The sequence below is a fragment of the Thalia democratica genome, chromosome 7, assembly GCF_965202585.1.
Source record: "Thalia democratica chromosome 7, ktThaDemo2.hap1.1, whole genome shotgun sequence".
Lineage (NCBI taxonomy): Eukaryota > Metazoa > Chordata > Thaliacea > Salpida > Salpidae > Thalia > Thalia democratica.
The window spans coordinates 40,021,607-40,046,412 of NC_139171.1; the positions used below are offsets into that span (position 1 = coordinate 40,021,607).

Consider the following 24,806-nt stretch of genomic DNA (forward strand, 5'->3'; position numbering starts at 1 on the left):
TGATTGTGATGTTTATTTTTTATAAAAACTAAAGAAAACAATATTATACTTTTTGATATTTATTAAAAAAACTGTAATTATTAAATAAACAACATTATTTAACAGTTTAACAGATGATTAAAAAAATAAAATCCCATTACAACATACCATTAAATTGTTGAACTTCACTTTCGAAATTAACAAGGGGCCTGTTTATGTTGAACAGAAGCCACGATTGGCTGGCGTTGAAACTGTTGTCATGGAAACAAGCTATGGTGAGCAGGTTACCTTGCAACGTCACGGAACCCCCAAGTACGAATGGGCACTTGTTAGCGAAAAGGCAAGACCGTTTAGTGGGTGATATCGAAGTAAATATAGACTGAATTGTGTCATACACTTCGGGCCAGTGCCGGGTGTTGTAGTACATTGGAACTTTTAAACTGGAATCTAATAAGAAAGTTAAGATATAATTAGATAAAATATGTAGTCAAAATAAGAAAAAGTTATTACTAAGTAACTTTTAGTTAATCAAGCCATTGGTTAAAATCAAACTGTGAGACTAAACTATTAGTTTAAAATCAACAATGATCTAAAGCTTAAAGAATGTCCATTAATAAACTTTTAGAAAAAAATCATAAGTTTAAACAAACATAAACACAAAGCATACTAACATATTCGGCTGGTATTTGCAGAATTGGAATTCAGTAAAGTAGTGTATGGCGTAAGAACTTTAAGCGAGTTTCTAACTTGTAGTTCAAAGTATTCAAAAAGCCTTTGTAGCATTTTAATAACATCTGGAGTTGTTGAGCGATGTATCGCGAGCCAGAACTTTTCCCAAGTAAACAACACATGAACTTTTAACTGGCTAAAATTCAAGTAAGTTTATATTTGAAGTTCTAAAAATAGATATATCTAATTGTGTTTTGAAAAACTAAAAGTTTTTAGCAGTAGTAAATATGTGAGATTTCAACTTTTAGTAAGCACATCAAGTCATGTATACATAAATTGTTTTTATCTTATTTTAAATTTCATTAAAAAAAAACACATATTATTAATAACAAACTTTTTAGAGTTTAATGAAGATGGGCTCGATTGTTTCAAACTCGTTGCCTTGGTAACTGTCCAGTGGTCAGTTAGTTGTATCTGCAACCTTGACAATTGCCCCATCATAATGCGCCTTCCAAAGTGGTCGATGTTGCCGTAGACGTCGAACATTGACATGACCAACTTGTGTTGGGGTGCGTTGTTTGGTGAAGTTATCGCTTTTACTGTTTTTTATTTAAAAAATTAAGAACATACCGGTCGTATAATTTAAGTAAACAAAAAATTTACAACTAACATCAATACTTTTACAATTAAAAAACATGCAGCTTTTAGCAGCTAAACATTATTAGAAAACAATATTTAAAAATATATTGTCAACATTTTAAAGTCATGTCACAAGAGGATTTTGATTAAATATTGTTATGTTCAAGTTGTAATTGACAATAAAACTGAACATTAAACGAACATTGTGAAGAGAATTTTTTCATGACAATATTTCCACCAGCTACGCCTTGCCTGGCTGTGAGTTGTGCTTGCTGTAAATTGAAGTTTAACGCCATCATCTGCACAAAGTTATCATTTTCAACATTTGTAGCATTAAAATAACTTTTTAGTACTTAAATTTATAACAATTAAAATAATTTTTATTACCCTTACAGTAAATTGAGCAATTTAAATAACTATTTTATTATTATTTTATGGTGTCAGAATTTATAATGTCAAGGTGTAATGTAAGAAACAAAATTTAAAATAAATTAACTCCATTGTATAAAATACTAGCTATGTTAAGGAATAGTTTATTAAATTTAGTAAAGGAAGTCAAGGTAAGCAAACTTTATATTTTATGACTTATGAATTCATACTTTCCTATGTAAGTAAAATGATTCAAAGTTAGTTAATCATCAATTAAAAAAATTAAACAACATGGTCAATTTTTTTAAAGAAGTAAAAACCTTTAAAAGTAGATAATCAATTTTTTAATATTAAATAACAGCTTTTAAAATTATAAATTATAGCAAACTTTTTCTTTGTCAGGCAGGGTATCGTACTTCATGGAGCACCCAAAGTCAGTACAAACAAAAAGAGTTTTTCCAAGAACCGTTCCAATGCTCATGTGAATTTCCAATGACGTCATGTTGACAATGACAACGACACAAGCTTTCCACGGCAACTTCTTTGAAGATGACTTACCTTGTGTTATGTTAAGACTTCGTAAAACATATTCAATACATAAAAACTTAGGAAAAAACATTTAAAAATGAATTCAAGCTTCAACCTATTTATCAATAAACTATACCTAATTGAATAATTAGAACAATTTAAAGTAAAAATTATTCATCTTACCGGTAGATGTTTCAGATTTTTTAGAGCCGGGTGTCACCACGCTTACGGTGATTTCAGGACACTTTGTTGAGCTTTCGGATTTTCTGTAAAAAAAACCGTAAATAAAAAATATAAGCATTTAAAATAATTGTACAAACCTTTTTTTAAACGAGTGCGAGCGAGTTGGAATTGTTTCGCCAAACAGAAATCTTCTCGCCAATTTTTTTTTGAACCAAGCTTGCAAAAATTCAAATATCTGGTTCAGCTTCACTACATCGTAAACAATTGTTGCTTTTCCTGTAGAAAAAAAATAGCATAAATTTTCAACCTCTTAGAATTTTTATAACGACACGCTAAAGCAGGGGTCGGCAGGCAGTTGGTGCTCGCGGGCCAAATTTCAAGTTTCTAAAGTCTTTGCGGGCCGCAGTTTTAGTTTTAGTGACACTAATAAAAAACTTTTATTTTTATTCAGTTTTTTATCTTTAATGACTTTTAGCTACACATAGATTACCCATTTAAATTATACATATTTAGTGGAAGAGAGTTTACATAGACTAATATACTCAAGACTTAATAAACTATATACTATCTTTAAAAGTTGATGAGAAAATCTTAATATAGTTTTTGTTTTACTTAGAACCTAATTCTTAGTAACAATAAAACTAAGCTTGAAAACCATATATAAGTCACTTTTATATATTTCTGTATTGTCAACCACTTTTTCATAATTTAAAAAATGTTAACTGCTGAAAATAGTTTTTACGTTTTAAATAATTTGCACTTTAAAAAAATTCAGTAGCTAGTTAACTAAATAAATAATTAATGCTTGAATACTTTAATAAAACACCCTATTAAAAATTAATTAGTCTTTTAAATGGTTGCCACTTCAAAAGCAAAAATGTCTGAGTATCATAAAACCAGCCTGAGTTTATTAAAAGTTAAAAAAGCTAAAAACTTCGTTTGAAAAACAAAAGGTTTAATACTTAACAAAAGTATTATCATAAAAAAGTACAAAATATTTAAAACGACAAGTAAGAAATTATAATTAATAAACTTCACTGCAGTCATAAAAACTATTCTGAGAATTCAAAGATTTATTCAAAGTGTTTGAAATAAAAATTTCACACGTACAACCAAGTTGTCTAAAATCTCTTAAATAGGTTTAACCAAGTGTGAGTTTTTCAACTAGTCGACTTTTTTGGCCACCATGTTTTAAATAAAACTTACGAAATAAAGAAATAAAGAAGTTTTTGACAGTGAAATAAATATAAACAGAAAAAAAATTATTATTGTAAGCCAGCTTGAATGGACAGTTAAGTTACTGAAATAAAATTAACGATAGTATAAAAATTTGTTAAGCCATAAATGAAGTAGAAATTTTTTTTTTATTGATAATTGGAGCAATTATTTATTGCTTTATCTGCAATGAAAATATTGCTTATAAAAAGAGTAAACTAAAAATACAAGACGATTTATAAGAATAATAAAACGTTAATTAGGAGTTGTTGCGAGAAACTAAAAAAATAAATCGCTTAAGTCAGTTTCATCAAAGCACATGATTATCTTCAGTAACTACAAACTTTACAGATAAGTTTGTCAATGTAAGTTATAAAGTGGCAAAAGTAAATACTTAAAATGCGTCACCGTTTAGATTTGAAAACTTTTTTTAAGAACTTGTGATAGTGGTAGTAAAAGTTATTTGTTAATCTCTTCAGTGACAACAAAAAGTCCCTTTTAGGCAATTTCTGATATTTCAAAGTCAAATAAATCAATTCAGGACTTTAAACGATCTATTAAGATGAAAACAATAACAAATGCATCATCTGAGAATATTTGTTTTAGGTGTTTTTAATAACTTAAGTATTGTTTAAGGTTTGGTATAAAAATGAGCATCTCTGTACATTGGTGTGCGTAGAAATAAATTTAAGATACACAGAAAACTTCTTAAAAAATCAAAATGAGTCAAAACCAAAATCAAATAAACACTATTTCTTATTATTGTGTTATTTAAAAAAAATTGTGCACTCAAATATAACATGTAGTGGTAAAACATTTATAAGAGAAACTTAGGTATAAAATATATGTCAAACAAAGTACCTAAGTTGTAAAAAATGATATTTTTCTTAAACTTTGTGATTGAAATTATAACTATGATAATTTCTGTATAAGGTTTTACATGCATTATTAAGAAGGTTAAGAACATTTTACTGCGAAAACATATGAGTCTAATTACCTACAAGGGGTATTAAAGATAAGAAATTTAAAACAGTTGGTCATTATACTTAAAATTACCATTTTTACTTATTTTATAATAAGAAAATTCCTATGTTGTATATAAATCACATATGTCAAACAAAAAATACTTCTGCTATTTTTAACTCTTAAAAAGAATGTAAACAGTTTTAGGGTTGTTATAGGTTTTTAAGAAATTTTTTCCAGTTTTTCTCAATTTCTTTCATGATGTTAAAAGTGCAAGTTTTTAATCTATTTTTAGTATAAAATTAAGTCTACAGTTAAAAAAACTGTCTAAAATAGTATAGCAACATTTAAAAGATACTGTTAGGCGACTTTTAACGTGTTTTTAAATAAATAAAATTGTTGAGAACAAAAAATATATTTGTTTGGTAGATCTTTTGTGTAAAGACAAAGTTTCATTACTTTACGTGTATAAATTGTTTAAAACTCAAGGTCTTTTTCGAAATATCTCAAGCTCCAGATTTTTTTAGCCTTAACTGTCAAATTTCAAGTTTTTTCAAAATTAAAGGGTTTTTGGCAACAATGATTGATTACATTTGGATGTAAACAATAATAAAAGTAATATTTTCAATTTTAGCAGATGCAAGACTTAAAACTTAACATATATTATAATTAAAACTAAAACTGTGAAGTGAACAAAACATACATCATAAGTTTAATTTGCCACTCTTCAAAGCAAAAAATCTTGCCTGAGTGATCAAAAAAGTATCCTTACATTTAAGAATAAAAAAAAGCTTAAGTCAAAAACTGAAAAATTCCTAAATTGGCATGATTTTCAAAAAGTTTATAAATTAGCCTGAGTTAGTCTGAGTGTGTTGCAATGTTAAGTTGTTTATTTGCTGAAATTTAAACAACTTTGATTGGTAATACACAGACTCAACAAATTTATCATCCCTTAATCTAGTTTGTATTAAACAGGTTTTTCAAAAAAAGAGCATCTGTGTATATAAGTGTACAATGCAAAGAAATTAACTTAAGTTGCCAAAAAAAATTGTTTGTAAAATAAAACTGTATACTGAGCAAAAACTAATTTAATTATGTCATATTTATTGTTTTAAATGTGTCTGTAGACTCTAGATATTGTATGTAAAAACTACTATAATCGAAAATTATGCTTAAATTGAACTTAATCTAACTTAGATAAAGTTTTAAAAGTATTTTACAAATGAACATCTCTGTACATTGATGTGCATAGGAGTTAACTTAAAGTACACAGAAAACTTATACAACATTCAAAATGTGTTAAAGTATAAATAAAATAAACCTTATTTCTTTCTATTATGTTATTTTTAATGATTTTGTGTACACTTTAATATAGTGATAAAATATCTTAGGTATAAATTACATATCAAAAAATATATATAAACTGTAAACAAATGACGTTTTCCTTAATTACTGTCCATTTTGTACAACTAGGGACAGTAATTTAACAATTAAACAATTAAGTAAAACAATTAAATTACAAGGGAAAACATTTGCATTTTGTTCATTTACTTAAGATATTTATATAGATAACTTACTGAATACAAGTTTTTTTAGTCCAATTTATCATAAAACTGAAAAAAAAACACGGCTCGAATGCTAATCTGTCTTTTTTACAATTTTAACCCAAAGCAGTGAAGCCTTTTAATTGTTTCAAAATGTTAAACAGGGACTTCAAATGAAACTAATCAAATTTAAACAAACTAAACCATTTTTACCATAAAAAAGTAAACTTAAAATATATTTTTGCTCAGCGGGCCACATTTACATGGTTGCGGGCCGCATAATTTTCTTTCGAGGGCCGCATTCCATTCAAAAATAAAACGTGCTCGCGGGCTGCAGATTTACCCTTCAAGGGCCGCAAATGGCCCGCGGGCCGCAGTTTGCCGACCCCTGCGCTAAAGTATTCTTTTTCAATTTAATTTCATATATGTAATACTAAACACAATTACACTGAGTCGCATAACCAACTCTAACTTCATCAAATGATAATGATAAATAAAAACTAACTAAATTAGCGGAAGTATGTAATAAAAATGCGAGTTTTATTTTAGACGGTAGTAAAAATAATGTGTCTTTTTCTACGTTTTTATTTGGGTTTTTAGAGTTTTGTAAACGGATATAAGTTATTGTTAAAAAAATAATTAAGTCTGTAGTATCACTAACCTACGTCAATAAGGAGCGAAACATCAATTTTGTTGTACTTTTTATTAGCATCTTTCGGACAAACAAGTTGACGAGTTCTTACAAAGTTGAACTAAATAAAAGTCAGTAGGTTTGTGTAAACTAAAATAGAGTAAAATTTTTCAAAGTTGGTGTTTAGAGCTTATAAAATTCATGATGACTCAATTAAAAAAAAAACTAAAACTGCTATTAGAAAAAATTATTTAAAGTTTAAATATTTTTGAAAAGTTTACTCAAACTAAAAAGCAATAAGCAAAAGTAATGTATGTAAAATACATAAACAATACCTTATATTATATAAAATTGCATAAACTTATAATTATAATCAGTCAATATAAAACAAACAAACCTTGATGACTTCCAGTGAAACAGTGAAGTCTCTGATTTTTGTGTGTTCTGAAGATTTTTCACTTGTTCCCTCGTGTGTTGAGCTCTCATACATGTGGAAGATTTTCACTGAAAAATCCGACAACACCGCAGTGAAGCTAAGACCGTGAGTAGCTGTTTGAATATTACAAACTATGTTATTTTCTTTCAAATTTAAAATAATAAAATATCAGTTTAATTTCGATCTTTGCTATATACTTTTGCTTAAAAAACTTAAAAATTGATTCAAAACTAAGCTAACAAAACTTAAAAAATTAAAAACATAAAAATTACTTATGTTTGTTCGCTAAACTATGTATAAATACAATTCTAATTATAAAAGCTCGAATTGTTATCTTGATACTAAATTACTTAATAAAACTGCGTTGACTTATGAATATACTCTTTAAGTACAAAACAAACTTAAAAAAAAAAGATTATGAAATCCATGTGGATTTCGTATTTAATTTGGAAAAATATTATTTATAAAAATGTTTCTTAATATTAAATTATTTTCATACTTTAAAAAATTATTAAGTAAGTTTTAAAATAGCCAACTTAAAATTATTAAAAAAAACATGCTTATTTAATACCCTACTTAAATAAATAAAAGCACTTATAAAATAGACTGCAAGAAGTGTTTTTAACTAACCGTTGTCTTTACAAACATGTTGTGAATTTTTGTCAACAGAAAAGTTAGTTGTATTACTGAATGCCGCATCAAGTCTCGGAATTTGAATCCAACATTGCACTTTTGAAGATGGTAAACAAGTAAAACGCACCTAAAGTTGTTTTTTTTGGTTTTTGAATTAAAGAATTAACATAAAAAGGGTTTAGTTAAAAGCTAAAACAAAGTTTCAATAGTTGAGTATAGTATATCACTTATCGTTAAAAATGAACAATATATGTTAAAAGAAAAACTAATTACATTTCATCAAAAAGTTTTGAAAAAATATTTGAATTACTTAACATTGAACTTTTTTCTTCTTGCTAACAAAAAAAAACAATACGCTTGAAGCATAACTGTTTTTAAGTCTAAAAAAGAAGATGCATTTTAAACTTAATCTGAAAAACCACAAAACAATAAAAGATTGCTAATTGAAAAAATTGACACGAATACTGAAAAAACCTCTGAAGGTTGAATATCAATATATGCCATGACATCAACAGGTAATGATATTATTTGTTGGTCAAAACTTCCAATGTCTCCTAGAAATTAAAACATTTTAAGCATTTGTTTTAAACTTAAATCTTATAATAAGCGCTAACAATAACAACAAATTTAATCCATGCCAAAGTACTTTAAAAATGTTAGTGCAATATCATCTCAATACTTGTTTTTCTTCATACTTGTAAAAGTTAAAAAAAATAAATGTGGCAAAGTTACAAAAGCTAAACATTTAAAGTATAAAAACATTTTAGATGTTAAGTAGAAAAGTATGCTTACCCTCTTCTTCCGGTTGGTTAGTTTTGACTAGTTCTTCAATATCATTGGTTGAGCTGGCAGAGCTGCTTGGCGCCAATGTGGAAAGTGGAAGTTCGTTTATCAAGTTTTCAACAAAATCCAGAATGTGGGGGTGAATTGTTGTTTTCGGCAGTGACTGAATGTACAACCACAAGCAAACCAATCCTAAAACGATATCAACAATGCTAAGTATGCATTGTAAATACTGTATATAGTTTAACGTAAAATTCTATATAAAGTAGTAAGTTTTAAAACAAATCATAGTCTACTTGTTTACTATTTAATAAATTTTTTTTATAAGTCTTCTGTTAAAAAATGCCAAATGTTAATCCAGATTTTTTGAAGTTTCTTAAAACACATGTAGCACAACGTTTCACATTTATAACACTTCCTTGATATTATACTCAAAATAAATATTTTCATCATAACAACCTTTCTTGTCCCGACTGTGCTGCTGTTCGTCGTTTTTCTTCTTGGGATTTTGTATGAGGTTGCAGAAGGAAGATTGGCGGGGAATTTTGGTGGCGTTTTTTGAGTCGGTGTGGTCGAGCTGGCCTTGCAGTCCGTGCGCGGAACCGTAGTGCAGCCGCATTTTCACTCCGGGAATGTAAAAAGAACTTTCCTTTTGCTTCTGACACAGGTAGTGGACGAGACGGCAGTTTCTGGTAATGTTTTGAAAATTCTTATAACAAAATATTTCAGACAGTTCACCTATTTGATTTTGTTGTCAATAAATTAAGTATGGAGATTATTTTATTAAACCCTAGTTCATAAAACTTGCTATGATAGTTTGAGCTTTAGTCTTAACTTTATGCCACACTAAATCAGTTTATAAAAGAGAATATGTAGTGAAATGTTGTTTAAACCAACTTTCTTCTTTCAATTTCGTCTTTCTTTTCTTGCGTTGCTTTATGGTGACAGTTTATTTTACCTTCTTCCATTTCAACTTTAACGTTCAATATAGTTTCAATGTCTGTGTCCTTACTCTTTTGTGTTTCCTAAAAGTTACAAAAATATTTGTAATTGAGACTTACTTATTACATTTTTATTTTAGACAAGTATTTAAAATAGAAAAATGTAAACACTTAAAGTTTTTAATTTAAACGTCAAATTTAAATTTTTTGTAAGCAAAAGTTTATTTGAAAAACTAGTACTTTTTTGATTGTTTGTGTAAAAAAGTAACAAAAAATATATACAAAATCAAAGAGCTTTTAGTATTTAATTTTAAAGTATTCAAACGTAGAGATTAAATATTTTTTTCAATACTTTAGAGATTTATAAATTCTTGTTACATAAATTGAGTTTATAATGAAAACCGAAATGTAAGTGCAAATTATTCGAAATGAAACAAACTTGTTGATGGTTGTAGGAAAGTGGATGGGATCCGGTTGAATCAATTTCGCTGATATTTCCGACTGTTAAGTAGTCAGGTGCTTGTCTTTCGTCTAAGTACAAAACATTACAAAGTTGTTAATTAAAAAAACTTTAATTACTTATACTTTATTGATTTTAGAATAATAAAAAAAGTAAATAATTTTTCTAAAGTTCAATTTTAACACACTAAGTAAATTAAACGAACTCTTCCTTTTGAATAAAAAAAAATTGAGATTTTTTTTTTTCAATTCTTATAAAATAAGTTAATAAATGTATTAAAACTTTTAAAACTATTTAACTTATAAGTGAAACAAAAAAAATTTTTTTTATAATAACTCTTTTTACCTAAAAACTGTCAATACTACTTTAATGGGTCTTTGTTTAATGGTAATAAATTTTATTCTTGATTCAAGTTGATTCTCAGAACTTAAAAATGTTTATTTAAAATTGTGATAAAGTACACACTTTAAAACAGCTAACAGAAAATCATTAACATAAAAACTTACAAAGGCAATATAGGTAAGTTTAAAGTTTTACCATAAAAATGATCACTTTAAAAAGTTGTATTTCTATACTTAGTTAATATAAACTTAATTAACTTAAACAATTATTTATTTTCTATAACTTTTTGGAAATTATATAAAACGTCACAAATTTTTAAACTAATACTTATAAGATGAAAACAAAGTAACTTACCTTTATTACCTTTAAGTGAAGTTTCTCTACTTCTATCAACCCAATTTAAGTTTCTGTTAAAAAACTCTATTAAAGGTACATAATAAAAACATAAAAAATGTTTTTTTTAACAACTTACCCGAGTTTAGAAGGAGATCTAGCAACGGACATAGTTCTCTGAAACTGTAAAATTAGTATAATTAAAAAATATGTATTAATTCTTCATAAAGTTTAGTTTAAAGTATTTCTTAAAGTAATGAAAAACATTTACTAATACTTGTTTTTGAAAAATCAAATAAAATGCTTGAAAATCAATAGCTTTGAAACTTAAACAATTTAAGTTACTAAAAAAAGTTCAAGATCATAAAAATTTTAAGACTTATTAATTAAAGTGCATAATTTGTAAACAAACTTTAATTGTAGTGAAGGTATTTTATATTAGTAATTTTTTCAATATACAATTGGAAATGTGAAAAAAAATGTTTTAGATAGAAAAAATGGATCAGCCTACCAAGGTTTTTAATATAAGCAGCATCTTAAAATATTATGTTCAGTAGCAATGCAATCATAAGTAATATTGATACAGCTTATTTATTACAATTAAACTTCAATCCTATCATTTTAAATTATGTCTAAAATAAAAATTCAAAGTTTAGTAAAAAAAGATAGTTTTTTTAGAAAAAATATTAATTGAATCTTTTAACTTTCTCTGAGTTGTTAGCAGCATTGTCAATACAATTTTTAAAGATTAAAAAAAATTAAAACTTTAAATCATAAAAGCTTTCAGTAATGAGCCTTCATAAAATTGATTAAAATACAAAAAGAAGCAAAGTCCACGTTTATTGTGATGTTCTACATCACACGTCGGCATTTCATTTTGTTTCAACTAACTTAATACAATTTTGTTGAAAAAAAAAGTTATCTTTATGAGATAATCTATCACCTAATTTTTTTTGTTTGAAAGTTTAGTAAAAAGTAAGTTTTTTTAAGACTATCAAAAACGTTCCTTTTTTGACCTGCCGACCGCTGTTCTATATGCTTGCTAAAGTTAAAAAAATAATTCTACTACATTGTTAAACTAATAGTGTACAAATCATCTAGCTAGGACTTATACATTTAAAACACCACGACGCATAAGAAATCGTTGTTAATAAACATTTATGTGTAAAAATCTTTAAATTAGAAGCTTACTGATTCTCCTCTGCCTTTTAGCTTGTTCCTCACTGTGAGCCTGAAGTAAGTAGCGAGCTGTTTTTCTATTCGCAGCAGCTCTTTCATTTCTTCGTCTAACACGAAAGACTTGACTCCAATTTCCCGCAGGTCGTTCACGGTCTGAGACTGTTTAATACGTGTTTATTATTACCACACAAAGCTTTAAATTTCTGTTAACTAAAGTTTTGCAGACAACTAAATAAAAATTTTCAGAAAAAAGATACAAAGCTCTCTAAAAAATGTTATTTTATTTTGGTAATAACTCAATGAATAAGAAACATTTTCAAAGTAAGTTAATATGACAAACTTGTTTTTGATACTTGTTCTGCAGGAACACATACATTTCCTCGTCAGTCATTGTGCTAAGTTGCTTGTCTGGTCCCAGTGCATTGTCTGGTGTTGCTGATACGTACGATGAATTGTGACGTAACAGTTGAGTTGTAAGGTCTTCATTACTATCGTCTTCATAACTGACATTTGAAAAATAATATTAAAAACTTACAAAAAAAATTTACAAAAATGTACTGCAGACATATGTATATAACAAAAATAAAGAAATTGGTAAGCACAGATTACTCACAAGTAAGTTGAGGGTAAACTTTATCTAAGAAAATGCATATAAACATTCAACTATTAAAGCTTAACTGTTTTAGGCTGATAACAAGTATTCACAGGTATTGGATTTTTCAAAAATTAAACATCGTGAACTTAAAAATATAAAGAAACGTAAAGAAATTAAAACAAACTTGTCTGCAGCCCAGGTGGTTATGTCGAAGTTGACGTTTTCTCGACCAGTGATGGCAGTTAACATGCTGACTAGTCTGCTTATGTAGCCACCGAACTTGTAGTCTACATCCAAACTCATTCCTTTCATGTGCCAAACTACTGATATGCAATTTCGCACTTTCATACAAATCTCAGTTTCATTGCCTACACTATACGAGTTGCTTGGGTAACTGCTTGTGTCAGTACAAATCTGTTAGTGTTGCTATGTTATAGCTAACTAGTTTTTGTGTATTGTAATACATTAATTAAACAAACGACTGTGACTAAAAATTAAGTATAACACTTATAACAAGCTTTCACTTTTAAGAAAATCTATAGTTAAGTTTAAATTTTAAAACTAATTTAAAACTTTATATAAACTACAAAAATTGAAATCTCATCTAAACATTTAACTTAATTTCTTAAACAAATTAAGAGAAGAGTCAAAACTGTTGAAGCCTATAAGATAAGTGGTATACTATCAAAATCCACCCGCGTTCAAAATCCACCCGATCAAAATCCACCCGGTTCAAAATCCACCCGATCAAAATCCACCCGAGTCAAAATCCACCCGATCAAAATCCACCCGAGTCAAAATCTACCCGATCAAAATTAACCCGAGTCAAAATCCACCCGATCAAAATCAACCCGGTTCAAAATCCATCCGATCAAAATCCACCCGATCAAAATCCACCCGAGTTAAAATCCACCCGATTAAAATCCACCCGGTTCAAAATCCACCCGATCAAAATCAACCCGACTCTAAATCCACCCGTTTCAAAATCCACCCGATCAAAATCCACCCGATCAAAATCCACCCGAGTCAAAATCCACCCGATCAAAATCCATCCGAGTCAAAATCCACCCGATCAAAATCCACCCGAGTCAAAATCTACTCGATCAAAATCAACCCGAGTCAAAATCCACCCGATCAAAATCAACCCGGTTCAAAATCCATCCGATCAAAATCCAACCGATCAAAATCCACCCGAGTTGAAATCCACCCGATTAAAATCCACCCGGTTCAAAATCCACCCGATCAAAATCAACCCGAGTCAAAATCCACCCGATCAAAATCCACCCAAGTCAAAATCCACCCGATCAAAATTCATCCGAGTTAAAATCAACCCGAGTCAAAATCCTACCGACACAAAATCAACCAAAGTCAAAATCCAACCGAATCGAAACAAGCACCTTGTTTATTTATTTCTTTTTAAATCAAGTATCATTTAAACAAATCTCACCACTCTAAAGTACCAATCTTAAACAAGTTTTATTTAAAAAACACTTATAAAATCTTGTATTTTTGTCCCTTATAAATTGACCTAAGAATATAAAAACTGTACTACAGATTGAACTTATTTTAAGAGGTTTTTTGAGTTGTTATTTGGTATTTTTGCTTATTATAAGGAATTTTTGACAAAAATATTTTTGTTTTTTTGATTACTGAATATAATTTTGAATAGCTACAGCCGGCAAGCAGCTTTTAAAGGAACTGTTGTTTTTGAAATAAGTATAACTATAAGAGCTAATAAAAGTTAAACAACGTCAGGATAAATAAATTAAAGTTTTACTATACAAATATGACTATGTTAAAACTTTTAGAAAACTAAAGGATGTGCCAGAAAAAATAATCTTGTATTATCTCAATCACAATTACACGACAATCAATTATAATTTACTGTTTCTAGGTATAAAATTTAATAATTTAGAACTTTTAAGTAACTTTTAAACAAATACGTCACACGATATAATTTTTATAAAAACTGAGTATTACAAGTGAAAGCTATCATTTATACTACAAATTAATCCATTTAATTTAGGGGTCAGCAAACTGCGGCCCTCGAAGTGTAAATATGTGGCCCTCGAGCATGTAAATTTGGTCCGCTAAACAAAACAAAATTTAAATTGAAATTTTCAAAAAAAGAAAAAGAAATTATAATAGTTTGTTTTTAAGTTCCTGAATATCATTTAAAAACCATTTATTATGCTTAAGCCTTAGATGTGAAAAAAGACAGATAGTAAATTTAGAAGTTTTTCTTTAAAGTTTAGACTTTACTTTTCCTTTTAAACAACAAAAGTTTACATACTTAGATAAATTACTTATATAATATTGATAAATAATAAACAATGAACTTTACCGCAAGATTTATTTAAGTTTTTTTTAATTGGCAATTTTACATGTTTTTAACTTTTAAAAACACGGTGACTGGGTTGAAGTAACTGTAGTACTTTTTTTGTTTCAAAAAGTTGCAACCCGAAAAACTTTAGATAGATTATTAAGGTATTCAAAGGTTTTAAAAGAAAAACTTACACTGTTTAAAATGAAAGTATTAATATTTGTTTATATTTTAACTAGTTTAACAAAATCACTAAAATTTTAAATACGTGATATGCTGTGCATTAAATAAAAATGATTTTTTTTAACTACTAAAAAGAAAATACAAATAAAATAATAGAAATTGATTATAAAAAGTGTACATAATGATCTACACCTGTTTTTTAAGCTTAGTTTTTTTCAGATGTCACTGAGAGTTGCTTGTAAATGACAACCTGAAATGGCTATCAACAAAATGCAAAAGACTGAAAGAAAGATAAAAAACAACACTTTATGAAACCGAACCAGAAGAGGAAATGGATATCAAATTTTATTAATTGTATTATTGCATCACTGTGTTGTTGTGTACCGTGTTGTTTTCTGAAACACAAAAAGTTTCATAGATTGCTTTCTTAATTATTAAACAGATAAGTGGTCATGAAAATTAAAAATTTGTTATCTAATTTAAATAACCTTGTAAATAATGTTTGTAAAATAAGTTTTTAAAAAACATAGTTTTCGACTTTAGAAAAAATATACATTTTAAATATGCCAGGCCTGATCCCTATAAGTAGATAAACGTGACTAAAACAGATTAAAAACAAAAATTGAATAAAACAACGGCTCGCGGAAAAAATTGAAACATGAAATTTGGCCCGAGATAAACAATTGTCTGCCGACTCTGATTAAATCAAACTGCATCTTCGTTACTTTTAATTACAAAAAAGTAAAAGGCAAACGTTTAAAATTCATTTAGTTTGTGTTTTTTTAATAATTATTATTTTTAATTTTAATATTGTTTCATTTTTAATTAAATTACTTAAAATTTTTTAAGTTTTAACAAATGGACTTTTTTTATATGAAGATTATATTTAAAAAAAAATAGTGGTAAATAATAACATTTCCATTTCTATGAATTAAAAAATATCAATTAACAATATAATATTGAACAGTAAATAATAATTTATCTTACTTAATTACAATTTCTATGCAACTTTATATTTATAAAAAAACATAAAACGTTTACAACTAATTAATTAAAAACATGCAGTTATAGCTTTTAACTTAAATTGTCGGAAATTAATTCAAGAAAATTTATCGCATGTAAATTAAAAGTTTTAGATTAGAAAATTTTAAATTTTAAATTTAAACGTTAACCAAAAGAGATTAAATTTTTTAAAACCACTCAATTAAACAGTTTCAAAACTGGCCTTAACCTATTAATAAAATTATTAATACGATTGTTTAAGTTAATACAGTTTGTACAAAAATTCATAAAAATAACTTATACTTGAATTTAAACTCTCTTGTCTGAAATACATACTTTTTTTTAATGAACATATGTAAAAATAGAACATTTTAATAATAAATTAAAAATTTTATAAGTTTTTTTTTTCGTAATATTTGTTATAAATATAGTGTCATTTCTAAAAAACTCAACTTATTTGTTTACTACTACAATTCTAAAGTATATAATTTCCCTAGCTCAAGTCTAACTACTAACTTTTTTAGTTGCAATTTACAAGCTATTTGAGCAAACTCAATGAATTGTAGAGTCGATATTTGTTTTATGTAAAGGACTTTAGAATTCATAGAAAAATGTTTAGCTTATTAATTTGTACTATTAGTTGAAAACTAGCAAATTAAGTTGTTATCTAATTAAAAATAACTTATAACTTTAGTTACTTTAGACGAAACAATTTTTAGTTTTTTCAAAAATAGATGGTTTATAAAAAAAACATTTAATAAAATAAAATTCAAATAACTTAAACACTTTCAAAAAAAGATAATAGCAGCTAAAATTATTGTATAAACTAAAAAAAAAATAAAAAATATTTGTAACAAAAATTAGATAGAAAACAATAAAATTGTTTTAAAACAGTTATTGATTTCTTACATATTCCTCATTTATATTTTTAGTAAATTAGTTTTCGTATTTTTATATTAAAATTTATTTTCTGTTTATAAAAATTACTAATAAAAGAAACGTCAATAAATTGTTTGCTAAACGACAAATAAAAGCGCTCAAAATATTTGGTCCTAAGTCCTCTTGCACGAACATACCTTAAAGTTATCGAGTCGCACACCAAAAATATCTTTTAACGTCTTTTCCACGTCGAAAACAATAATGTTTAAAATATAATTAATAGGTGATAGTTTTTCCAAATTTAACAAAGGATTTTTATTTTATTATCACGTAGCAATTTTATATAATTCTTTATCTATATTTTATTTTTTATAAACACTGTTAGTTGAAATTTTCTATATAATAAAATATTGTATGTAATACTATTTTGAAATTTAAGTAAAGCACAAAACACAAAACTTTTTACATCAAAAAAAAAAAGCTCAAAAATTTTAGATTAATATTTTAATTTTCTTTTTGTAACATTTTATTAACATTTTCATAAATTTACATTATTTGGTATTTGATTTTTGTAATTTTCTTTAGTTTAATAAATGTTATTAAAGATTCTTCTAATTTATAAACTTCTATAGTTTTGATATTTTAATTTACTATGAGTTATCCTTAGTAAATATTTTTATTTAACTATGATTGACTTTGGGAAATTATATTAGAAGGAAGTTTAAATGGATTAAAACTGAGCGTAATTCTTTTTTTATTTTTTTTAACTTCTTTTTTTAAAAGTAACACCAACACTACTAACATTAATAAATTATAAACATTTTAAATACTTGTAAAGCTACTATGAATATTTTTTTAATGCTGTTTAATTATATTGTTTAACTTATTTTTTTAATTATTTTATTAAATAAATTAAAATTTCTTTCTTTATAAATACTTACTCTTTTTTATACCAATAGTTGTTTAAACATATAACTTTATTCAATATTACAAAATTCTATTAGAAATTAATTCTTATTTCGAAAAAAAATGAACTCGAGTTGATTTTGATTGGGTGGATTTTGAACCGGGTTGATTTTGATTGGGTTGATTTTGATCTGGGTGGAATTTGAACTGGGTTGATTTTGATCGGGTGGATTTTGATCGGGTGGATTTTGACTCGGATGGATTTCGATCGGGTGGATATTGAACCGGGTTGATTTTGATCGGGTGGATTTTGATCGGGTGGATTTTGACTCGGATGGATTTCGATCGGGTGGATATTGAACCGGGTTGATTTTGATCGGATGGATTTTGACTCGGGTGGATTTTGACTCGGGTTGATTTTGATCGGGTTGATTTTAATCGGGTGGATTTTGAACCGGGTTGATTTTGATCGGGTGGATTTTGAACCGGGTTGATTTTGAACGGGTGGATTTTGACTCGGGTGGATTTTGACTCGGGTGGATTTTGATCGGGTGGATTTTGACCCGGGTGGATTTTGATCGGGTGGATTTTGAACCGGGTAGATTTTGATCGGGTGGATTTTGACCCGGGTGGATTTTGATCGGGTGGATTTTGAAACAGGTGGATTTTGATCGGGTGGATTTTGATCGGGTGGATTTTGATCGGGTGGATTTTGATCGCGGGTGGATTTTGATTGCGGGTGGATTTTGAACGTGTTCCAAGATAAGTTTAAATTAATTACTTTTGTACGTACACAATAAACAAGTTACCTTATAGCTTCCCTGGGGAACTGTAAAGGCGTTGATGACCACCCCGTAGCAAAACTCAGCCATGTCGTAATCGTTGGCAATATCGGCGATGTTGCGGTCGTAATAAGACTCATCACGCCAGTCGTCCAGCCACGGTTGAAAATCGTTGGCGAACCTGAGGCAGAAGCCGCTGAAGTTTCCCTGCGTGACCACGGACTTGGCAATGCAGGCGGATATCGTTGCGTTGTTGGTGGTGAGCACCAAGGCAAGCGATATGTCGTCAGATAACATAGCCTGTTGAAATGTGGTCGTTGTTGAAATACGCTATAGTAAAAGTTTTAAGATAAAGTTGTTTTTTATTGATAATAAAAATAAGAGTTGAGTTATTATAAGGCCAGCGGTGGAAGACCTTTTATAAGCAGTATACCGGATTTGCTAAAGGTTTTTTTAAGCCTCCTTGAAAAATATATCTAAAAGTTAATTTTTAAAGAAATTAGTTATATAACTGCTTACTCCTCACTAAATAATGAGCGTATTAAAAAAAGTTTACAAAATAAAATTTAATTTTAATTGATAAACCTTCAATAAATTTATTTTAAAGTAAAATACATGTCGCGGGTCTAAAATGTTCGCTCAATGCCCGCAGGTCATAGTTTGCCGACTCCTGCTATAGGCAAGTTGTTCTAAAATTTTTATCTTTCTTTCAAAATCTTTTATCATTCAACTTGCTATGCTAATCTTTTAGATGATTTTGTCTTTAAAAATTCAACTATTAAGTTTTAGTTTCAAATAATGACTCACTTCCCCATTATCTTTGTTTGAATAATCAGGTATTGGAAGACAAACGCCTAAATCGTGAACTGTAAGTTGAAGGAAAAAGTGATTTAAAGAAGCAACTGAGCTAGACTCTTGCTGAGGTGGCAATTTACTTGCAGAAGTTTGGCTAGATTGCAACAAACCAGAACGTATTTGACTAGCTTGCTGCCTTTTCTTGTTTAAATAGCTGTTTGTTTCTATCCACTTTTCGTAGGCCGTTTTGTAGGCGACAAAAATTAAAATTGCTGAAAGAAAAGATACATAAGTTAAAGACTGCATTATCTAAATGTCAAAATTTATACGAAAAATTAAATATTATGCTAATGATCAAAAAATACAAACTAAGAGCAGCTTGTTTGTTTATCAACAATTCAATGCTTACAAGCATTCTTTAAGCGAGCAGTGCAACTCCAACATATTTTGAATTAAACTAACCTTTATCAAACGCAGTGGGTTGAATAAAGAATAAAGGTCTGAGAAGTGAAATTAGTATTGTGTTTTCGCTGATATTCTTGTTTTTTTCATCTCCAATACCTTTTATATTTGAGCAAAATGACTTTTTACGACAATATAAAAACGTTATAGAAATAATTTGTTTAAACTACAAACTAAAACTGTTTATTATTTTTTACACTTTATTTTCTACAATGCTTTATCAGGAATGCCATGCCAAAATACCTGTTTCACTTGTATTCGGGTGCGATTGGGTCGTTGAATTTTTCAGGTTTATTCTCGTTTTGAAGTAACCAGTTTGCTGAAACTCGGGTTCCGCCTCGCGATAGATCGGGTTCAACACGAAAGTTCCCAGCGCAACTTTCATGTCTATGTCAGCTTTTCCGAACATTGTCAAGTACTTACCCACGTTCGCATCTGCGGTGTAATATGTGAGTTACAAAAACGAGTTTCTTTATACGTTAAAAAGTTTGTAGTGTTTTTTCAATTTTATAAGTTGAAAAATTCTTTTTGTTTTCAGATATAATATTTAAAATAAGTTGTTTTTTTTTTCAATCCTTAATCAGATAGTTAAAATATAAATTAGTTTTACTAGTTTTATTGTTCTAACGGAAGAAATAAATTTTATAGATTTAAAAATTAAGTTAACCTTTTTTATTTTGATTAGAATTGGAAAACTCAAAAACAATGCTTGATGTTTTCAGTCTGACTGCGTTGTTAGAAGGTGTTGTTACTGTCAGCTCAATTCCCTTAACAAACGTAAATTAATTATAAGTTACTTATAAATTTTAGTTTTCTATGGCTTAAATGCGTAAATTGATACCAAGCATATAGATTTAAATAATTATTGTAAACTTGTTTTAAAATTATTTATTTATATTTTTTTACAAATTACTTTTAAATACTTAAAAATATTCCAGAAACTAAAACTAAACTTTAAATTCATATTTATTTAACTTTTATTAGCATTAATAAATTTATTTATTTTAAACTAGTAAAGTAATTAAAAAAATCAGAAACTCAGAGCAAGCCAAAAGCGAATAATCTAAGAGGAAACTTAAAATATTGTAGTGCTTTTTAAAGGTCACTAACAGTATAAAATGATTGATAAACTAAGTTCTCTGTTTTAAGTTATTAAATTTGAAAGTCTTAATGCAAATGAAACATTAACTTACATCAAACTGCACATACACATGGTATATGTCAGAAGGTGTCTGTTTAGCTGCCGGAGAAGGTATTTTCACTTTACTTTTCTGCTGGAACTTGTAAAACTTGTCTATAACATCTTGTATCTGTATTTAAGTACCACAAAATGAATCACCCAAAAATAAACACTAAGCTTTGTTGTTAAATATAACTTATATCTAGCAAACTTTAAATTAAGTACTAGTTAAACTAAACTTGTTAACCCTTTACAGTACTTTCAAACATTTTTTGTATAAAATTGATATTGTTGCAAATAAATTTTTATTAATAAAATAGATAAGCATAAGCCCTTATAAAATTGCATAACAAATTAGTTCATTTTCTTGATGTTTTAAAGATCGGTCTACGAATTTGTAAACTTAGAACACGAACTTCATTAGTTGACAGAGTCTTCAAGAAGATGAGTTGATTGACAAGATCAGTTGTAACGGTTTGCTCATGAGCACCAAGATGAACTGAAACCTTCACTTCTTTCCTTCCTTCGTCTTATAATAAAACATGTGTTATACTTAATCTAGAAAATTATAAATCTAAACAAAGCCTAGCTATATTTTAAAGCATGATTTTTGTGTGCAAAACAAACTGTTGATTGAAAGTAAATTATTCAAATCAAGATAGCTAAATCAATTGCAAATTATAAGTAAATTAAAACCACTTTAAAAAACAAAGTTTCACCAACTTTCTATGGAAGGTGTTTTAATTTTGGCACTAGAAATTATGTTAGGAAGTTTGATTGGCGTTGTGATTGATTTCTCATGTGGACCATTCTAATAAAAATAATGTTACTAGCTAGCTAATCATTAGTTTTATATTATACAAAAAGGAAATCTAAATAAAGTACTAATGTACATAACTATTTAAATAATTTACTCTGTATTAACTTAAATACAATTTAGACTCAATTTTTAGAAACTTTTTGACTTATATTTTTGTGATACTCATAAAAACAAACAATCAACAAACGTTCAATACAAATTTAAGTTGATGATGGGGCAACTCGAAAGCGAATGATTTGTCAACTTCAGCGCTGACTTCAATGTTTGTTGCCTCGTATTTCGAAGTTACTTCTGGAAGAATCGACAACGAGATTTCCAAATCATTAAGAATCCCTTTAAACCTATTTGTATTTCTTGATAAAATTAACACATAAAATCAAAATGTTTACATAATAAATACTCACAAAAATTAAGTTTTAACAGCACCTGGTTTTATTAAACTATTTTTAGAAGTGTTTAAAGTATGGACAAAATTAAAAATAAGTAGATAATAATATTACAATAATCTTAAAAATAGACAATTTGAATCAAACTTTCAGGTGATAAAGGTTATTCAAAAATACTAATATCAACTTAAGTTAATTTACTGGTATTTATACAAAACCCCACAAATTAAAAATATTAAATTTAGCAAACGACTTACGTCACTATCTTGTTGTCATGGGTGGTTATTTGTTGCGGGTTGCTAGGAGGAGTGTGAGGGGTGAAAGCCTCAAATATTGAACCCAGTACATTCGTTGGAATGGGACTCGCCAAATCTTGTGCTGCCTCCTTAGATCTGAAATAACGTGGCATCACAGTAAAGATTTTTATTTGTTCAGTTTAAAAACATTGTACATTTTATAGTACTTCTTAGCAGTTTTTTTACTTGCAGCCTTTATATGTTTAAGGCTCAAAATAATTTAAACACTTTTGGTTGCCATGATGTCAAAAACTTGATTTGATTGTAAAAAAAAAAGGTGAGCTGATCTAATTAAAGACAAAAAATTAAAAAAAAATATTTTGTTTGTAGTATAAATTAAAGTTGAACTGAAATGTTTAACAAGGCAATAAATTAGATAACACGATTATTAATTGTTAAAATCAATTGTTATATCTAATCAAAAAAATTAATTGTTAACACGATTTTGTTAAAATATAGTTTAACAAAATACAAAACTTTAAACAAACAGAAAAACTTTATCGAAATAAATTGTGTATATTTAACCATTTACTTTTCATAATAGCTATCCGGAAGTTAAAAATAATTCTTTTAAAATGTCCTGAGCTTAATCTAACTGATTTTACTTTTATTTCGCTTATAAATTATTTTTTTGTTGTTGTTTGCTTTTAACAATAATATCTTAAGCAAAACTTTTAAAGTTTTTCAACTTCTCTGTAAAACAAAAACTTACACGACAAATTTGTTTTGATAAAACTGTTGGGACTGCGACGAAACTTTCGAAGTTGCCAGCAGAAGTTCGTCGCACAGCGCCCCCAAGTGTTCGCACAGATGCACGTGAATCAGGTTCAAGTTCACGCTGACGTCGCTGTTTTCTTTCATCTTGGTGACGTCATCGAGCTCCGCTCGGTTGCTCATCAACAGCGTCACGCTGGAGTTGACAATTTCCGTTTTAATGAACACCTTTCGAGTTGATAGATAAATTACAGCTTAGTGGAAAAAATGCTTAAAGTTAATATTCGTACCTCAGCTTTTAGGCGAGTTAGAAACAAACGAAAAATATAGTAAAAACGAAGAGAAGTATAATATCTAAAGTTAAACTTCTATATATGCTGTAATTAAAAAAGCTTTTAAATGTTTTTATAAAAAAAAAATTAAAATAAATTACTTAATAGACCTAAAAAAGTTGTTTTCTAACATTAAAAAACAATATTTCGAAATAAAAGGTTTTGTTGATTAATTGGAAGGTTACCTTACTACTTTCATCGAAAACCGGTAAATTTTCGTCCATGCTTTCTTTGCGACACTCAACATTCACATTGGCAATTCGAACATTTAAACTTGTCTCTTGTTTAAAGCAAATGACGCGGTTTTCATGCAAATGGTGTCCTAAGTTGACTTTGATGTTCTCAATTTCTACTGCTATTTTGAACTCGTCTACTGAAACTGCTACATTAACCTGAAATAATAACCTTATTTTACAACTGAGTGTTAGTAAAGCCTTTCAGAAATTAATTTTTGCTTGAATGGTATAAAAAAATTTTATTTGTAGGTGTCTCTTAATATGTATGTGAACTTTTAATATCAGTATAAAACTACAGAACTTAAAAATTTATACCGTAAAAACAGTGCAATGATCTAAAATAAGTTCTGACATAAACATACAAAACTTTAATTTTTGGTTTATGGCAGTAAATGGTATTTCGAAAACAAAATAATTTTGAATTAAATATAGTCTTGATAATAAATAAAGTTCATAATACATCAAAATACAACTAAAAAGTCTTTAACTATTATAAGCTTTTTTTATTGTTGAACAATTAATATTGAAATACATTTGAAAAAGTAACTTTGTAAGTATTAAATAAAAACAAAACAAAGCTAATTTAAGTTAGTCTTAAGCATCATACATATTCAAAAAATAAAAAAGTATATACATCAATAAAGCAGATAGTTTATTTAACCAACTAACCTGTTTTATGTCAAGAGAACATTTCAACTTAATAATTTCAGCAGAATCTGGATCCTCTGTGTAAATAAAACATTTAGGCAGGTAACTTAACTAACTATTGCTTAAAATATCTACAAAGCACTATTTTACTAGAAAAGTTGTAAATTAGAACAAATATGTTTTAAGGAGAGAAGAAAAATCGGAAACTTGCAAACTTTTAGAGAAATATACGTAAAACAACCAAATCACCTGCTATTCGATAATTATTACTTTCTTTATTTCCTTCCAACTTATTTTCATCCACCAACTTGTAGATTATCTATTTATAAAAAATATGTTTATTAAAATTATTGCATTTTACACTGGCCTCATAAACTGTTTTTTAGTTAATAGTTTGTTAATCAAGGCCGTAAGTTCATTGGTAAAAAAAAAATTCAAGA

The 24,806-nt window shown here is 27.7% G+C and overlaps 1 protein-coding gene across 1 annotated transcript in view; it reads right to left on the bottom strand.

Annotated features, from left to right (window-relative positions):
* The window catches only part of LOC145841030 (bridge-like lipid transfer protein family member 1), a 53,470-nt gene that overhangs the window by 2,147 nt on the left and 26,517 nt on the right, over window positions 1-24,806 (bottom strand). The window contains exons 36-69 of the mRNA XM_082948388.1: window positions 24,616-24,685; window positions 24,388-24,443; window positions 23,668-23,874; window positions 23,149-23,378; window positions 22,398-22,532; window positions 21,942-22,095; window positions 21,658-21,745; window positions 21,351-21,463; window positions 20,948-21,064; window positions 20,422-20,521; window positions 19,998-20,189; window positions 19,755-19,853; window positions 19,305-19,564; window positions 18,525-18,797; window positions 12,607-12,836; window positions 12,168-12,330; window positions 11,840-11,986; window positions 10,788-10,831; window positions 10,670-10,722; window positions 9,953-10,044; window positions 9,470-9,597; window positions 9,032-9,261; window positions 8,582-8,764; window positions 8,264-8,343; window positions 7,787-7,916; window positions 7,118-7,269; window positions 6,751-6,841; window positions 2,505-2,643; window positions 2,368-2,450; window positions 2,045-2,214; window positions 1,490-1,586; window positions 1,043-1,247; window positions 651-844; window positions 148-426 (exon numbers count right to left, since the gene is read on the bottom strand). Coding sequence (XP_082804514.1) covers window positions 148-426; window positions 651-844; window positions 1,043-1,247; window positions 1,490-1,586; window positions 2,045-2,214; window positions 2,368-2,450; window positions 2,505-2,643; window positions 6,751-6,841; window positions 7,118-7,269; window positions 7,787-7,916; window positions 8,264-8,343; window positions 8,582-8,764; window positions 9,032-9,261; window positions 9,470-9,597; window positions 9,953-10,044; window positions 10,670-10,722; window positions 10,788-10,831; window positions 11,840-11,986; window positions 12,168-12,330; window positions 12,607-12,836; window positions 18,525-18,797; window positions 19,305-19,564; window positions 19,755-19,853; window positions 19,998-20,189; window positions 20,422-20,521; window positions 20,948-21,064; window positions 21,351-21,463; window positions 21,658-21,745; window positions 21,942-22,095; window positions 22,398-22,532; window positions 23,149-23,378; window positions 23,668-23,874; window positions 24,388-24,443; window positions 24,616-24,685 — 4,984 coding nt within the window. The remainder of the gene's footprint in view (window positions 1-147; window positions 427-650; window positions 845-1,042; window positions 1,248-1,489; window positions 1,587-2,044; window positions 2,215-2,367; window positions 2,451-2,504; window positions 2,644-6,750; window positions 6,842-7,117; window positions 7,270-7,786; window positions 7,917-8,263; window positions 8,344-8,581; window positions 8,765-9,031; window positions 9,262-9,469; window positions 9,598-9,952; window positions 10,045-10,669; window positions 10,723-10,787; window positions 10,832-11,839; window positions 11,987-12,167; window positions 12,331-12,606; window positions 12,837-18,524; window positions 18,798-19,304; window positions 19,565-19,754; window positions 19,854-19,997; window positions 20,190-20,421; window positions 20,522-20,947; window positions 21,065-21,350; window positions 21,464-21,657; window positions 21,746-21,941; window positions 22,096-22,397; window positions 22,533-23,148; window positions 23,379-23,667; window positions 23,875-24,387; window positions 24,444-24,615; window positions 24,686-24,806) is intronic.